Genomic DNA, 18,676 nt, shown 5'->3' on the forward strand with positions numbered 1-18,676 from the left:
ACGCTGTGGAAACCAAGAGTCCGAGCAAAGCATGAAAAAAAAAAAAAAAACAATGTAACTATGGCAACATGCATCTTTCTTCATGCGAGGCCGCATCTTTTCGGCAGCAGGGAGGCGGGGTAAACATTCAACAAAACCCCTCATTGCACCGCTAGATGCCCCCCCTCCCCCCCAAGTCGGATTACTGTTTACGGGGCTGCGTGGTGGGCGTGTTTTCCCCCTTGGAGGGGGGGGGGGGGGCTTGCTTATTGCTCAGTGTTTGCACAAGAGATCTTGTGCCCTTTATATGAGGAACGTGGGGAAAACACTCCCTACATCTGCCCCCGTTCCTCTTCAACGACCTCCCTCCCACAGCAAAAATCGGCCTTCAGATGTCACAACAAGAGCCATGGCCACCCTCCTACTCTCACTGCTGGCTTTGATGGCCTGAAAAACTAATTAGTTAAATTAATTTCTTTGTGAGCGCCGCCGCTCGCTTTTTTAGATGCTGAAAGTAGGCCGTGTGGGCTCGGCCTAGCTAGGGCCCGCTGCTCCACTCCGCTGTGACGGATTAGCGTTCACTCCTGTCTGACTGGAGTCGGCCCATTCGTATGGTAATCAGATGGCCGGCGATTACGCCGCACTGGAAGTGTAATCACACGCTAATTACACATAAGCGCGCCAGCCGGCCTGAGCCACCAGAGCAAGCCTAGCACACGAGCGGCGCTGCTTGGCCGGGGTGGTGTGGCTGGTCATGGTGCGCGGGGCAGGCGGATGAAAAGGCCAGCTGGGCGGCTCACTGGCAGGACCGGGGGGATGGCAGCAAACGGGGGCGGGTGGTCGGGCGGCAAACAGCTCGGACGTGGCGTTAATCCGTAAACAGGCCACGCGTGTCAGGTGACCCGACCCAGAAGCACCGCACGCTGCTCGTCTGTGTTCAGAAGGTTACCACTGCCTGTGGGACGACCATGGTCAGCTGACTGCTTTCTCACTCAAATACACACATATACACCCAGTCCACATATTCATATTTTTGTGGGGACTCTCCATTCATTTCTATGGCCATAACCCTAACCTCTACCCAGTCTTAACCTTAACCATAAGAAACCAAACAAAATGTCCCCACAAGGAAACACTTACAGATTTTTATCATATTGTGTGGAAATCTAGTTCTCGCAATGTAATAATTACAAAAACACACACACACATACAAGCTCTCGTTAAAGCATAGTAGGTACCTGCAGCCAGCGTGAAAGCATTCCAGCACATCGCATACTGCTGCAATAAGCTGATTCCGCTCGCAGGCGTGAGAAGCTGCTCATCACTGGGGCTGGTTTGAAGCAGCAAAGTGGTAGTGAGTCATATCCTCACATACACACCCCCCCCCCCCCCCCACGTCACCCATCAGTCAGCCTCATCAGTCATGGTGCCCGTTCGAAATTATGACTGCCTCTCTGTAAAGACCGAAATAACAGCTCAATGAATGCATCTCCTCTTCAAGTTGTTTCTGAGAGGACATAGAGTGGCATCGCTGAAAAAATAACAATGGAACAGCACTTAGTGTGAAGTGTGTGTGTGCTTCATTAGGTGGGGGGGGCCGGAGTCACCATCGGCCAGGCCACAGATGCCAAAGGGAGAGAAAGGCCAACTGACCTGCTTCAGCTGCTGCCGGCCCCAGGATCTGCTGCTTTTCTCCAGCCCCATCCCCCCACCCATCGATCCAATTAGCTGTGCTATTCATAGTCATGTGATTTCTGGAAAAAAAAACACATCTGAGAACAGTGCTTCCTGTAAACACAAGTGCACTTTTTATAGCAAAACTGTATCGATGACGCAGTTGAGACATTAAGGCAGGTGGACGCAGCAAAATGCAACGGTTTTCCAGAATTACGAGTTTGTGACTCGTGCAGTGGGCCTTGCCATGTCTACAGGGGGGGTGTGGGGGAGGGGTATATGGATTTTCAATGTACTGTCCCCCCTTGAACTAACACATCTGGGGACCATCAGGACTATTTGTATAGTTGTTGGTCTGTGCTGAGGATAGGATGGAGTAGTCTCAGTAATCAGAGGGACATATGGATACTTTATGACATCACAATGGCCCAGCGGTAGGGATATCGCTATGGCAGCTTAAGAATGACATATGACATCACCATGGCGGTATCACCGTGGCTGTATGCAGACCAACTATGACATCAGAGCTTGCGCCCAGCATTTTGGGGAGTCCTTATAAAATTTAGACCCAGCACAATAAGTGTACTTGCTGTGGGCTGTGGAGGCCACGTAGGGCCCTCAAGCGGCCTCCCTCTCACATCCCTCAGCATGCTCATCTATGTACACAACACCCTTCTTTGACTAATATCTAATTCTAAGTTTTCCATCCTGTTTAAATGAAAAGTCTTTTGCACCCCCCAGAAGTCTGTGGGTGGCACAGACTCTCCTTAATCCTCGAGCGTCTTGGCATGTTTCAGCTTCCCCTACGTCACACCAGAGCTCTTGCGTGCTTTGATGGCCATTCGCACCTCGACACCAGGGTGGAGGTGGATCAGGTCCCCATCAGCAGTCCAATTTATCCAGGCAAACGGCAGGAGGAGAGATTCTCGCACGTGATTAGCATGCAGGCCACCCAGACCGGCTGTGAGGAGACGGTAGCTGCTTTTCCCTCTGAGGATGACAGGGAAACTTTAAACAGGTCTGCGTAGGCAGCAGGTGAGGCGGCGGCTGACCAGAGATGCTTGCCGGGTGCCAGATGGCTCCCTGCTGTACTTTATCTGTAAGGTACATTTGAATTGGATGGCTTCCCTTAGATATATATATATAACCGACTGTGCACACTGTCAAGTACAAATATGTAATCAAGCTAGATTACTTTGGATAAAGGCAGCTAAGAAGCAATCATATGAGTAATACTGATAGCAGGGAGATATGCTGGAGGGGGGGTGGGCAGCTGCTTTAGTCCCTTATGCGATAATCCATTTTCATAAGTCTCTCCTCAATGCATAAATGGCATAAGCCAACCAAAGGGATAGACCTGAAATCCTGCGCTCTTATGTCACAACAGCCATTCGTGTTCTGTATTCCTTATTCTGTGTTCCATGTTCAGTGTTTCCTGTGTAACAAGGATAAAATACTTGACGGAGCATGCAGATGTTACATTTGTAGGCTCTCAGTGGGGTTACCCCCTAGATTCCCCGAGGGACGACCTGTGACCCAGGAACCTAGAATGTATATGGGAGGTCCTGAAATGAAATACAGGACCTCTTCTCCTCCCCCACCCTGCCCAAGCAATTTGAAAACCCTCTGGGCAGCTGCGACCACGAGCAGATATTTTGCTGATCACAGTGGGGTTTGACGTCCTGGTTATTGCTCAGTAATTCCATGTATCCTAGCTATCGGAGGCTCACTGGATACAGTCGGGGTGCCAATCAGTTTCACTGTGGCCATTGCCGTGGTAATGCTGTGGAGGGACTGGAACTAAGGGCTAGTTTTGTGTCATGCGGAATACAATGTGACACAACAAACCTTGTGGGTCATTCCAACAGGACGAGTGGCATTTTTTTAAAGCATCACCTGTCTTTGTCCCTTTCTGAATTTTGTCCATTTGGGATCGTTAATTAACACAAAAATTCAAGGATGAGAGAAGTCTTTACAAATACAGAATTGTGTAATGTCAGTGTGTGTCTGTGTGCCTAATGTACCCCCAACAGCAAACAGCATGCAGTCTGACAGTCAGGCTTACACTATCAGCACAAACAACGGTACAACGTGACAAAAATACCACACAGGACACAGGTTCGCTACGTCAGTGCAGGTGCCGCCCCCCCAGGCGGCATAGTATAGTCTGACTCCTCACTTATTGAAAATGTCAAGGTCATTAGCTGCTGGAAACTCAATTAGGGACCTTTATCACCAGGAGTGAATGGGGGGCAGAGAGGAGACCGGCAGCGAGGACACAGGCCATCGATTTCTCGCTTGACCCGGCTCGTCCAGGCCTGGCCGACACGGTGGAAATCCCCACTGATTGCACCGTGGTCTGTCTTGTTTTTTTTCGTGAGATCGCTCACATTATTGCCCCAGATGATTTCATCTGACCTTAATGCTGTGATTGTTTACCCTGGCACTACCTTGGCTCGGCATGAAGTTGGCCTTCCCACCTGGGCCAAGGGCCACAAAATCCAACCTTACTCTGGCGTTTGGGTCTGGCTATTTGCCCCCCATCCTCAGGAGAGCCTTGAGTGCATTGGGTTGTTCTTTAGCCCTCCCTGGTTGTTTTTATCTCTCACGCTAATTTTCCGAGGACAGTGGGGCACTGGATAAAAAGCAGTGTTTGGAGAAATGAGGCTTTGAATCCAGCTGCCTAGACGTAACCTAACAGGAGCCAACTGACAAACCAATGGAAAGTGGGTTAATCCAGTGTGTGATTCACAAGGGACAATAATCACAGCCACTCCGGTCTTCCAGCTCTGGAGGCCTTACCAAAGAGCGTAAAATAGTGGGCTGTGGGTACAATTCCCAAAAACTATAATTTGTAACTTTCATAGTTGGAACCATTCAGTTGCATGGTTCCAACTATGTAAATTGCTAACATTGTTAACTAGGCTGACCAGATAATCCATGTCAGGGAGGACACTCCAAGCTACTCCAGGTTTTACAAACTACTTTAAAACTGAAAGGCACCTGTGCTTGGCTAAATAGCTCACTTCTTCTTGTGCTTTGACTGGTTTGATTGAAAAACTCATCCAGCTGTTACACATTAACATTAGTGGCATATGCATTATTATAGGAGACTGGCCAAACAGCACACAGCAAGAACTTCGTGCTTAACTGAGATCCAGGTCCTTTTAATTGAAATGGTATTTTACAAATCCAGTCCTAGCTCAATGTGTCCTCCCTGACATGGATTATCTGGTCACTCTATTGTTTAAAAATATGCTTTTGGGAAACTTACCCTGTACTGTGACTCTCACACAAAATGCTTAATGTTGTGACATTTTTAAAGGAGCACTCTGTCTTTCAGGAAGGGACCCGGACCGGTTGGGGTCTGAAGCTACGAATCAGATTCAAAGCTAATCGGTCACAGTGTAGTAATTTGGGGTTTCAGGGCTCTGTTGTCTCAGAAATGGGGCTTCGAACATCTAGATGTTGGGACTGTTGTTGTCAGCATTTCACTGAATTTTTATCCCGGCTATAGTTCAAAAGAACACAACTGTAACCATGGATACTCCTTCCCATAGCAACCCTGAGTGCTGTGCCGTTTGTTGGCTGTGAGCGTTTGTGTGATGACCACCTGGGAAGCTGTGCAGTAACACGGCCCCAGCAACGACACATTTGTGCGCTCCCGTTTCACGGACGCTCACAGGATGACGCACTCGACCCATTTCCCTGCTCCCAGATGACACACGCTCTGTACCGTGACCCTAGAAAGGCGCTCCCGGCTGAGGTTGACCCAATAGGGGAGTTCTATCACAGTTTCACCAGTTAGCCAGATGGGGGTGGGGGGGGGGCAGGGTCATGCCATCCTGCAAATGTCATGCACACATGCTCTAGCCACAAAGCGCCATCTATCATGGCAGTTAAGCCCCGCCCCCCTTTTAGATGGTGTTCCAGCTGCAGTAGTGTCAGTGCATCCCACCAAGCCTCTGTGTGATCAGCCTAGAACCTTCTAGTAGATGAGTTCTGATATCCCACTGTATCATGTGACAGTGCCAGCAGTGTGACGTTTTCCTGTTCCCTTTGGCCGGGGGCCCATCCTGTCTGCATCCAGTAGCGTTCCACCGAGCCACGTCAGGAAAGTAAAAGCGATTCATGGCGACAGGGGTCACATTTGCCAGGAATTCTTCAGCCATAATCAGATTTGCCATATTTGCTGTAGCACGTGATGATGGAGTGTATTTGCTGTAGCACGTGATGATGGAGTATATTTGCTGTAGCACGTGATGATGGAGTATATTTGCTGTAGCACGTGATGATGGAGTATATTTGCTGTAGCACGTGATGATGGAGTGCTCTGCCGGGTTAAACGAACAAGCTTTGGATATTTCGCTGACCCTTTCAAAAACATCCAGAGCCTATTTAATTATGAGTCAGCCTCTTGCCACGATCGTGCATTAAAAGAGGGACCAGAGAGTACCCCTGGGTGATATGGGGCCTGCCATGTTTTTGAGGAAGATTCAGGCCATGGGGGCACTATGTAGATTCACCTGCCCGTCGTTTCCTGAATAAGGCTTTAATTGTCTTGTCCCACTTTGTCAAACAGACCACGCTCAGCCGTGCTCCCCCGACAGCCTTGGCTGAATTTGATTTTCTCTCATTCTCCACAGCTGCCCCCTTATTTATCTGTAGAGTTGATCACTGCCCTGCCCCGCCCCGGCCCCATTGTTCTTGAAAAGGAAACCCGCTCGACACGATTTGCCCACCCCGTAAAACAAACCACGACGAGCCCCCAAGTGGCCTCTGCTCACCTTGCAGTTTGCACGATGAATAACAGGAAGACATGGCTCCTGACTTCCAAACACAGGCAACCCACTGTGACAACAGAGAACAAGCATCAAATTAATCCAGTTCAGGAGACTAAGATCTAACACCCCCCCCCACTGTCCCTTGGGTAAAAAAAAACACCTACACACTGCTCAGACCATGAGTAAGACTCCAAAACAACATACTGCAGAGAAAGAGCCTCCCCTCCTAGCCTAATCAGGTCGTCAAGTGAAACCCTCATTTACATATTATATGCCCCACCCCCTGCATTTAACACGCACCCTGGCGGGGCGCCACAAAACTGTCAGCATGGATCATGTTAAAAGGCAGCCTTCCTGTGCCCTCATACACCTGGTTAGCCCGCACTAACATTTATAAATGCCATATGGCGGCATTTCGACCCTGAGTGGATCCTCGCTGGAACGCGCCGCCTGACATATGGTCTCAGTAAACGTCTGTGGGGATTTCACTGGGCGGGAGTGTGAATAGCTGGAGTTCTGCTTGGTCTTCAATATCTTGCTTCTTCTCTGGACTTCCTCTCGCAGCCCAACTCCCGTTCTGTGCAGCCAAAGTACAGCCCAGAACCAAGTTTCATTTCCTGATTTAATTATCGACGGCCTCTTTCTGGTTCCGGCAGTGCACATCTGGGCCTCTGCTCAGCAATTGGGTCGGCTGCAGGAAGCCGCCTGCGTGCCGTCTCGCCCCAGAAATGGACCGGAGAGGGCAGCAGTGCCGATTACGTCTAATCTCCACAATGGAACTTGGTTCCAGGAACGAAATTATTATTATTATTTTTTACAATGGTCAGTGGCAGAACTGGGTCTCATGCATGGGGTATCTGAGAGTATACACATACTATAGATGAACCAGACCTGGAAGTAACAAACTGGGTAGGCTGTACAGATCCCGATAATTTTTTTTCCGCAAAATTCTGTTGTAAGGAGAGCATTGGGGGCTTGCGGGGGGGGGGGGGGGGGGGGAGAGGGGTCCAGTATGAATACTATTCGTTATATGGATTTTGACAGGGCACTGTGCTGACAAATTAAAAAAAAAACATGCAAGCACGTAAAACGGTTAGACCATTTTTCTTCCGTGATCAAACTGTAAAAAAAAAAAAAAATAGTGAACAGAAAACATTTTTATATTTTAGTATTCTATATAGCACGTTGTGTGCAATTCTGACATAGGGTATAATTGAGTTTGGGCTGTGGTTCCTACATATTGAGTCCATGGTTCTGTTTCAGTGCTTAGTGATATATAGCATTAGCAATGTCTGTAATAGTATAATTAGTGCTGGTACTAAAGAAATGTAAAGCCAAACAACTTTTCAAAAATGCGGTACCATGGTAACTTTTCAGTACCAGTATCCCATGCAGCACTAGTCTGCCCAAACTCTGAGATATTTGGTAAAATGTGTGACTGTCTTCCTACTGGTGCACCACAAATAGATAAAAATTGCTGCTTTGCATACTTGATAAATCTGTGCGCGTCATCGTGGCCAAAACGACTCCAAATAAGCCACAAAATGAGGACGCTAATCACGAATTCCATGCTGCTGTGCGTTAGAGATTTCCTCCCAATGGCTGCGTCCAAATTCTCACACTTACACACTAAATAGTGCGTCAAAATAGTACACAAGAAATAATAGTGTGTCCTAAACCATGGTGCACGTTACTTAGTGCTTTCTTCAAGAAAGAAGTTGCACAGTGATGATGAAAGTGTACTTGCACCAGGATCATTAAGTATCGTATAGGATCATGATCGTAGTCCAGCGGGGGAATGAAAGGGTGGGGGGGTGAAATTGTGCTTGGGCAATGTATAAGGCTACCAGGCCAAGTGTGAGTATGCCCTAAGGTACTTAGTCCCACCAGCAGCAGGTGAACCAGTCACACAGCAATCCCGTTAAATTAAGGGGGGCGGGGGGTACAATGAACACATTAAAGCACATCTGTTTTTATTTAATGCTCATTTTTGACCTTTGTGGATTCAGTCATTGCAATGTCTGCAATAGTCATTGCAATGTCATTGCAGCTTGCAGAATTAGGAGGACATTTTGTAGGACATTTCTTTGTGCAACAAGCAGGTGACATACTGGTTAAGGAGCTGGTGAGTCATCCGAAGAAGCTGCAGGTTTGACGTACTTCATCCAGGAAATCAAATGACAGACAGAGAGAGTGTCTTAGTATGAGGTCCTAGTATGAATGTATGGCTTCAGGACTGCATGTGTGCAGGAGAGGGGACACCCAGATCCAGTCCAGCTCTGCTGAGTTCCTCGCCTCCTACCAGTCTCCACCCCCCCCCCCTACTCTCATGGCAAGGTGAAGGGTCTTTCTTACAGCCCCCACACAGAAGCTAGGCCCGTGGGTGGTGGGGGAGGCCGCGTAGGTGTATTGTTGGCCGGCAGCAGCATGCTGCGCGTCATGATCTACACAAATGTGGGGAGTCGGCCAGACTCAGTAGTGCCCCTCACAGGGCCGCTGTAGAACTGCATCTTAAAATAGCCTTGAAAGGGTGGGCTGTGTGTTTTTTTGTGTTTACAGCTGTAGTGCAGGGGTGGCCAGTCTTACCCAGAAAGGGCCGTTGTGTGTGCTGGTTTTCTCTGCAACTCCCTACTTAGGTTACTTAGAGGACTGATTGGCTGAAGAGTCCTCACACCTGGATTTGAACAGCTGACCTAAAATGTATCCCAAAAACCTGCAAACATACTGGCCCGTCGCAGATAAGATTGGCCACCCCTGCTGTTGGATTAACATTTCCAAAGGAGCAGACTGTGTTCATGTCTAGTTATCCTAGAGTTTTGTGACTCCCTGTCAACTCAGAAACGGTGTCTTCTTTTTATATATAAAGAGAGAGCAAAATTCTGGATATTATAAGTATCATGTACTGGTGCTTGCAGTGTTATGTCACATTATTTTGTAGGGATAAGAAGATAAGATAAGATAAGATAAAGATAAAAGATGAAAGATGAAATATAAAAGATAGGATGCACTCAATTACAAATATGGATGACCCAAATACAGAATCAGATATTGCGGCGAGTGATATAAATTACATATATATGCAGTGGATATTGCACAGTTATGCAGTGGATATTGCACAGTTATGCAGTGGATATTGCACAATGTACAGAACAGTCATATAATTTGTGAGCTTTAGGTGACCGAGGTGTTATGGAGTCTGATTGTGGATGAAATGAGGGACCAGCGGAAGCGTTCCTTCTTGCATGTTGAATGAAGTTGTCTGGCGCTGAAGGAGCTTCGTAACACCCTCACTGTCTCATGTAGGGGGTGAGAGGGATTCACCATAATGGATATAAATTTGGCCAACATCCTCCTCTCACTCACCAAGTCCAAAGAGCAGCCCAGGACAGATCCAGTGCTCCTGTCCAGCTTGTTCAGTCTCTCCCTGTTCCTCTCTGAGCTCCCACATCCCTAGCAGACCACCACAAAGAATATAGCAGACCGTAGCAATGTCCTGCACACTCTGAAGGACCTCAGTCTTCTCAGTAGGTGGATATGACTCTGGCCCTTCTTGTACCTGTATCTCCTTGTATCTGCATTGTGTGACCAGTCCAGTTTGTTATTGATGTGAACACCCAGATATTTGTAGACCAACACAACCTCTACCTCCACTCCCTGAATGGTCACTGGTGCAGATGGAGTCACCTTACAGCGGAAGTCGATTACCATCTCCTTTGTCTTATTGGCGTTTATCAGGAGATAGTTCCTTCCACACCATTCAACAAAGTTGCCAATGACCTCCCTTTGTTCCAGTTCATTCCCCTTCGATTTACATCTAACAGTGGCTGTTCTGGTGGTGACAGCTGTCTGTGTTTTGTCTGAAGTCCGATGTGAACACTGTGAAAAGAAAGTCTCTGTGCTGCAGTCTACCACATCGGACATGCAATTGCGAAGTTTCACATACTGTGGTCTGTTAGTGAGGTAGTTGGTGATCCATGCGGCCAGATGGCAATCCACACCTGCTCCTTCCAGTTTCTCCCTCAGCAGTGGTAGCTATATTCTGTTGAAGGCACTGGAGAAGTCAAGGAACATGGCTCTCACAGTGCCCCCAGTGCTCTTCAGGTGAGAAAGGGATGGAGCAGGAAGATGATCGCATCCTCCACGCCGATACCCGGCCTATACGTGAACTGAAGGGGGTCCAGGTCCCTGCTCACCAGATGTCAAAGGTGGTTGAGAACAATCTTTTCCATGTACTTCATCACTTGGGATGTAAGAGCTACTGGTCTGAAGAGATTGGGCTCCATGAGGTGTGTAGTCTTGGGGACAGGAACCACACAGGAGATCTTTCACAAGGGACTTTCTCCAGAATGAGACTGAGGTTGAAAATGTGCAGAGTTGATCAGCAGTCTCTGAGTAGTCTGTAACTGATGCCATTCGGGCCCGTAGCCTTCCGCCCTTTCATCTCCCGCACTTTGGAAGCCAGCAGCCAGTGTCCTCTTTGTCCGTATGTGCCTCACTATCTCTGTCTGTGTATGATTGTATCCGTCTGTGCCTCACTGTCTCTGTCTGGGTATTATTGTATCCATCTATGCCTCACTCTCTCTGTCTGTGTATCATTGTATCTGTCTGTGCCTCACTGTCTCTACCTGTGTCTGATTGTATCTGTCTGTGCCTCACTGTCTACCTGTACTTCACTCTGCCTCTGTTGGACGCTCTACTGGCTCTTAGAAATCACGGGGTGGTGCCAGGACCCCTCCTGCCTTCAGACACATTCCACACACATTGCTGTCTCTCTACTCCACAGTTCATGTGGCTTTTCTGCCAGTGGGGGGGGGGGCACTTTTGTACATCTATATTCATATTTGTACATCTATAGGCCACCCCCACACCATGTTAGCAGCTGGAAATACATCATGGTACACACTCAATCACCGTGGCAGTCATGGAAAATTACACGTCATATTCAACTACTACTTTAGATACAAGAAATCTGGTAACCACATACTAACTAACCTGGTTACTGGTTGCTACCTTTGTATCTGTTCTGTGCAGTAGGAGGTGTGGGGAGAGGCAAAGGCGTGTGTGGTTGCGGGGTGGGGGGGGGGGGTGGCATCCCAAGGACATGGTCACTGAGGCCTTCATTGTGTTTCTGTGAGTGTGTGAGTGCACGTCTGTGTGATTGGCTTCTTTTTCTATACAAAGCTGTTGCCTCACGTGATCAAGCACCGTGGCAACGCTTGTGCAGGGATGGTTGAGGGTGTGTTAGTGGCCAAGAATCTCTGCTAAAGTGTGCATGTGTGTGTGTGTGTGTGTGTGTGTGTGTGTGTGCGTGAGTCCCTGCTGAAGAGGGAATCTGCGATCAGCGGTGTTCACAGTTGTGTAGGAAGAGCAAGAGGATGCTCGTTGCCTAGCAACCACCCCTCATCTCTTCTCCTCCAGCCCTCATCTGTGGAATCTAAAGATAAGCAGAGTGACAGGCTGAAATAATCATGCAGAAAGCCAGAGTCTCCTTTACACATCCTCCATGGCTCCTCTGTACCCTGAGCAGTTCGCTTCGGCCAACACCAGCATCCTCTAATCATGACCACAGAGCTCTGTCAAACTGATCCGGGGTCAGTGGCGGAGATGGGGGAAGCGCAGAGGAGAGCAGCATGGAGAGAGGGGATGGCCTTCCCACAGACAGGAAGACGGATGAAACGTGGCTCTCCTAGCTGCGGTCCTCTCTCTGACAGCCGGGCGGCGCAGCACGTCAGCGATGTTCACGTCGGCTTCATTTGGCCACCTGCGCGCCACTCGTTCCAGCCCCCGCTGCTAAACGAGGAGTCTGCATGCCTGCATTAAGAGACATACTTTGTCACCGTCAGCCAACACGCAGGGCCACCTTGATGTTACCGAGATGTTCATTTGCTGGAGAGGATCATGAACCCCCGGCAGCCCAGCCGTCACAGAAAGAGCCTGGCCGCCCCACACACTCCTGTCGCTCCGTCACGCACGCGCCGCTTACCAGCTTCAGACAGCGCTCGGTGCTTTCCAACGCAGTGATAATTCCCAGTCTCTCGCAGAGAACGCTGGCGGCCGCACCTGGATGAGGCCACAGATGCTGGTACCAGCTTCCGTGGCGTAAGAAGGGCATGACTCAGTGAATAACGCGAGCGCAGGTGTGCCCCGTTATGTAAGCTCCGCCATTACTATGCTGGATCAGCCCTTACTAATCATGCCAAGCGACTCGTTCCTGCTCCCTTTACACTGAAGGGGCAGTGATGGGTATGTGGGGGGGGGGGGGCAAACCAAGCCAGCAGGGCCGGGTTACAGCCAGCTGGGACAGAATCAGAGGACACTGGCTGAGCTGAACTGGTAGTGCACTAATTGTTTTCCATGTGGGACTCCAGATGGAGGGAGAGAGGGTGGGGGAATTCGGGGGGGATTTCCTGTCTCTCACCTGCCATTAGCCCCCATGGACTCCACCACCCTGCACTGTGGGAACTGTAGAAGCGTCCAGTCTCATGGCATTAGTGGCTGGCACGGGTTAGACATTTTTACTGGACCCCCTGATCCCTGGCCAAGCCTAGGATGGTCACTAGTGGGACAGGCCGGGGATGTCAGGGACATTAGTTGGCAGGTATACCCGGGGGGGCATCAGCCCGTATGTTAGTAGGAGGGTCAAGTCCAGGACGCTGCACAGGCAGGAGTGCCCCCCTGCCCCCAGCCAAGGGAAGCGCCAACATTAATAATTCAGTGAATTGTCAGGCCGTCAAAAGACCGTGATTCCCAGACTAGAGGGCGCCGCTCTGAGGCTCATGGGAAATGTAGTTCACGGCAGGGTGTATGCTTACCCATGAGCGGTGACCAATCGGAGCCAGGAGTAAAAGAACCTCGGAAAGCTGAGCTCAGCCACCGTAAGACGGCACCAGCCCGGCTGCACCGCCGCAGCCTCCCGGCTCATCCCGGCTCTGACTCCAGCTCATTTGCATAATCCTAATTAACGAGCGGCGCCCCCTCGCTTTGTTTTACGACTTGCATTAATTGCTAAGGCGGGGAGCGATTTCTCACTGCACGGTGGAAGCTGGGCTTTGGCGCCGCAGTAGGTCTCTGTGGCCTCGTTCCTCATCTCCAGGATACCCCTCTCCTATCTTCACGCCATTATTCCTCATCGCCATTATACTGTCATTATTATTATTACTAAGTAGCCTGACTTGTGTGTATATTTAACACATTAGCGGGTAAAAAGATACACGTCTTTGTGTCGTCTGCTCCTGTGTGGGGGATTCTCCAAGGGGGGGGGGGGGTGGGTTATGATTGGGGTTATGATGCCCCCTCTCCAATCCCTGAAGGTTATATAGAGAAGCTCAGAGGCACTGAGGGCTGCCCCCCCCCCTCCGACCTGTCTCCATCTCCCCATCTTCACTCCCACTTTATTTTAGAAACTTGTTTTCTATGGTTGACTTCACAACAGGGGCATACACAGAGGCGGGGCCAAGGGAATGCTGGATCCAGCTGAAAGCTGATTGGCCCCCGGAGTGCCCCCCTCCCCTGTCACTCACAACATTCAAAACATATCATTGGCTAATGATAAAGTTGACTCCTCTGTATGAATTATGGCCCCTTTTTATGCCCCTCAACTTAAAAAATCTTACAATGGGCCCTGGTTGACGAGAAGTCACCGTTTGTTACTGATGTTCTGCTCCCGCACCTGAAGTCCTCGTTGTATGGCCAGAAGGAGCCGGAAGCTGTGATGCACCGGGAAGAGGGCTGATTCCTAAAGCCAGCGTTTGGGCCCCGGATGGCACTAAAAATCTCAGCATGAGAGCCAGTCTCAGCGAGTGCCTTTTCCGCCACATTTGAGGGGAGTTTTGATGGGATTAAATCTCAGCCCCTGCCGACTGGCCTCGCAAAGAGGCCTGCCCCAGAACAGCAGTGGGGTAACCCCAATTTATGTTCACTCTGTCTGCACGCACTCCTCCTACGGTGAAGCCAACGTGCCGTGAAAACGTAGAAGTTTGGTGGCCTGTCTCACACCCCCCACCCCCCCAAGCACAGTCTGGCATTTCCTGGAGACACACTGCGTTCAGTCATGGGATCCAGGTCGTCCGGGTGGGAACAGACTCAGCCATCTTGGCTGTGGGAATCATGCTCTATCACCCGGCCCCCCTTTCATTGGCATCCTGCCCTATCAATACCCCCCCCACAACCCATGGAGCAGCTGGACCCATCTGGAGAGGAGTGGGGGGCAGCAGCCTTTTGCAGGGAGCTACCGAGATTAAAATAATATCAGTGGCCTCAGCCCCCCAAATCTTGCAGAGTCTGTCATATTGATTTCAGATGAACTGGAGATCATGTACTTTGAACTCAATAAAATATCACCCTCTGACCGTGAGACTTTTCTCTTTCAGTAAATTATAGGAAAAATATGTTCACCTGTAAATCACGAGCACTTTTTCTAATCTCATCCTCAGCATAAGCGTGCTGCCACCGCTCTTTCTGACTCACTTTTCTCATACTGTGGATTGAGCTGCACATCATTTTAATATCATATGTTAAAAGAAGGGTTCCCCCTTGACAAGTCACTAACAGTCAGTTTCCCATGAATCTTAGCTGTCACACAAAGGTATAGACCGGTCCAATCCAACTGCGGGAAAAACATTCACTGGGAAATATATTGAAGCACCAGCCAGCAGCAGCAGAGATCCACACGGCAGGATGCAAAGCACAGAAATGCACATTTTACTGCTTAAGAGAATAAATTTTGGCATTTGGTAAAAAAAAATCTACTTTGGTAAACCTGTCAGGCATATCACCACTGTTCAACAAAAAAATATGTATTTCCAAAAATCCATTATCTCACCAACTTCACATAAACAGCCTTCACACCCAAACAGAAATATGTCTTTACACAGACAGATTTAAATTAACTTATAGTGCTCACAGAAAGTTTTGGGCTGCTTTCCTAATATTGTAAAAATGTTGCAAATTTATTGGTTTCATAACAGAAGTATCGACAAGCAGTGTCTAACAATTCTGTACATATGTTCTACACAGTCATTTTCTTTTTATTAAGTGTCAGTTTTTTTTTGGCTGACTCATTAAGTTCTGTTCTTGCCATTCTGCTGTTAATTTCAATAGTAGTCCTTGACTCCCAAAGGGATAGTAAACACAAATGTTTGGTGTTTTATGTTATGGATGGCAAAGGTTTTATTGATTAAATAGCACCCAATGAGACTGTATATCAATGATTTTTTATACTCAGAATAGCTCTTTTAGAACTATAATTTGGGTTTACAATTTATTACGACTTGAAATGAATGTTTCACTTAAAACTACTGGTTGTTTCTAACGTGATATATATTTTTTGTAAACAAATTAATAAAGTAACGATTTTTGTTAGAAAACCAACAAATTTGCAGCATTTTTACAGAATTAAGCAAACTTTCTGTGAGCACTGTAGGTGGATTTTCAGCAAGGCAAATATGCCAGTGTCAAACAGATACAAACTAATCTCACTCTATATTCACAATTAACAATGCACTGTCCGATGAACTAACAAAGAGTTAATTTGCTAGCTATCTAGCAATCACCGTTGTTAAAATTAGTGAGTATAAAGTAATCCATACAACCGACCATCATAAATACAAATGTTAGCGAGTACAAACATAAAAACTAGTTAAATAGATGACTTCATAAAACGTGTTTTCCTATCAGATACTATCAGCAGACAGAGGAGAATTGGCATAATCCATCTGTAGCAAAAAGTGTACGGTTTTCATTGGACGGTGACAATATGACATTATAATATTTAGCTGAAACTTCCTGTTAAAGATGATAATTATATTAACCATCAGGAGGTTTGGAATATTGCAAGAGGTACAAATTAATACATGAACAAGAGAGGCTGCTCTAGATAAAACTGCGCCCTCAGTGAATGAAGTTAATAATGAAGTTAATACTGACGTTTATGCACCAGCGACTTGCAGCCCCTCTAGACAGTCTGAGCTACACTTATCTCAATGCTTTTCCTTGTCTTCCAGAGCTCCTGGGGTCAGCCAAGAAGGTCAACGTCAACTTCCAGGACATAGATGGGTGAGTGAAAAGAGGAAGAGACATGTATGGGTGCATGTGCACATGTGTGTTAGAGAGTGTTCACTTGGTAGCAGACAGGAGCTGTTTACATTGTCCTTCACACGTTTCCACGCTCCTCGTTCTTCCCGCCTCGTGACTCCATGATTTGACTGATGCCAACCAGCAGGGGGTAATCCTGAGCTCCAAATTTAAACGCGTGATGTCACTAGATCTCATCCAATCAGAGCACACCCTGCACTTACAGTGGGTCGGCAGCAGCTGCTAACCCGAAGGCGCCGGCAGGGCAGACGAGATGTCCAGACTGACGTGCACACAAACAACAGCTGTTAGCCGCCAAGTGCGAAGGACAGAAGGTGAGAGAACAGGGGCGCGTGGAGCTAAGCATCCTGGGACAGCGCCACAGCATCAGACACGGCCCGTCGCTGGCACGCTGCTTTCACTATGATGATGGTCTCCGTATGAGTCAGAACTGCCGTGCTACACAGTGTAGGTTCTTTAATGCCTTAGCGGCGACCCTAACTGTGTCGGTTACTGTGGATACAAGCATCAGCTAACAGGGACATGCACAAAGTGATGAGATAATGAAGCAGGCAGGAGACTGGAAAGGCCTGAATGAGTGTGCTTTAAGGTGAATCCCACTCCCTCCAGACCTTGTTTCACTGGATCTCGGGGGGGTGGGGATGCAGTAGATGCCAACTACAGAAGGGGACTAGAAGCTGTGTTCTCCCTCACTGTGCAGCGGGGGTGGGGGGTACTGGCAGGGAGGCAGGCAGCTTATCAGAAACGATGACCTCTGCAGGCTTGCTGTTGGCACTGCAAAACTCTCAGTCTCTTACATTCTGCAGGGAATGCGACCTTAGTGATTTTCAGATGAGTCTCTGAAGCGTCCTCAGACTGTGTGAATGAACAAACGTGATCCCCAGGGGTGTGCAGTCCACAATGGTCTACAAGGACCCAGCTCATGGCAAGCCTGCTTGGTCACGCAGTTACCCAGGTGGATGGATGGATAGACTGAGAAGTGGGTCAACTAGTGGGTAAACTTCTGAGGGCAGAATGAAAATTGCTCCAGAGAGATATCTAATCAGGCTTGTAGAGGAGGTGGATCCAAGCAACTAGAGGAGGCAGGACAAACCAATCAGATGTCTTGGTCCTGCCTCCTCTAGTAGCTTTGACCTACCTCTTCTACAATCTGATTGGTTAGCTATTTGAACCAATCATTTTTTGTTCTGCCCTCAAAACATATTTGTGTAAGCGAAACTCCCATAAGCCTACTCATTCCCCCTGATATGACCGCCACCCCCCCCTGAGTGATTCCTACATGTCGGAAACAAAAATTCATCTCAGTTCCCTTCTTCAGACCAGGAAACTGAACCTGCAACCTTACAGTACACATCTCATTGTCATGGCAACAGCCCCCTTCAGTCAGTTTGCTGCTGGAGTGACCAATCAGAGAACAGCTGAGCCAAGGTAACTACAGGTTTGACCAATGGAATAAAACTCAGGTTAAGGGGGTTCTTTTTAGCAAATTATAAAGATGTTACTTTGCTTGCAAAAAACATAGCTGTTATCCTGAATAAAGACCCACCTTAAAATCGCGAAGGAATGACTCCCCATCAATCCGACCACCATCCCCGCCCATTAAAGCCCCACAGAACATCCCCCAGGTATCTTTATTACTGATCCCCCAACAAATGTTTAATCAACGTCAGATTTAAAAGCATCATCACTATGGAGATGCCAGACTGAGCTCTGGCCACTAGGTAGACATCACAATGGTAGTAAAGGAAAACATTAAGGAGTGAATAGAGGAGGGCAGGGTGACTCTCAGGATCAGAGGTCATGGAGACGGGGATGCCCTAAAGGGGGGGGGGGCAGGGGATCCCTCCACAGAATAAGTAGGTCATGGTCCGAAACATGGCCCCACTGTTGGCCCAGCGGGCGCAGAGGGGGAGCAAGGGAATGCCTTATGCTGATGCTACCATGGCAACAGTGAGAGGGGATGGAGGAGAGCGGGGGCGGTGAGCGTGGGGGGCGGGGGCCGCAGGCATGGGAACGAGCTACACATGAATGTTGCATAAGTTGTGATTTTACTATGGCTCTTCGAAGCGATTCTCCATTCCCACACACCAGGGAGATATTGTTATTAATGATCATATTTTATTGCTTAACACAGCCCTGTTATTGCA

At 48.4% G+C, this 18,676-nt stretch overlaps 1 protein-coding gene across 8 annotated transcripts in view; it reads left to right on the forward strand.

Annotated features, from left to right (window-relative positions):
* LOC111849196 (caskin-1-like) overlaps positions 1–18,676 on the forward strand; it is a 52,455-nt gene that overhangs the window by 11,443 nt on the left and 22,336 nt on the right. For all 8 annotated transcript variants that reach the window (XM_023821867.2, XM_023821870.2, XM_023821869.2 and 5 more), the window contains exon 2: positions 16,439–16,490. In XM_023821867.2, coding sequence (XP_023677635.2) covers positions 16,439–16,490 — 52 coding nt within the window. The remainder of the gene's footprint in view (positions 1–16,438; positions 16,491–18,676) is intronic.

This window comes from Paramormyrops kingsleyae, chromosome 22 (assembly GCF_048594095.1).
Source record: "Paramormyrops kingsleyae isolate MSU_618 chromosome 22, PKINGS_0.4, whole genome shotgun sequence".
NCBI classification, from domain to species: Eukaryota; Metazoa; Chordata; class Actinopteri; order Osteoglossiformes; family Mormyridae; genus Paramormyrops; species Paramormyrops kingsleyae.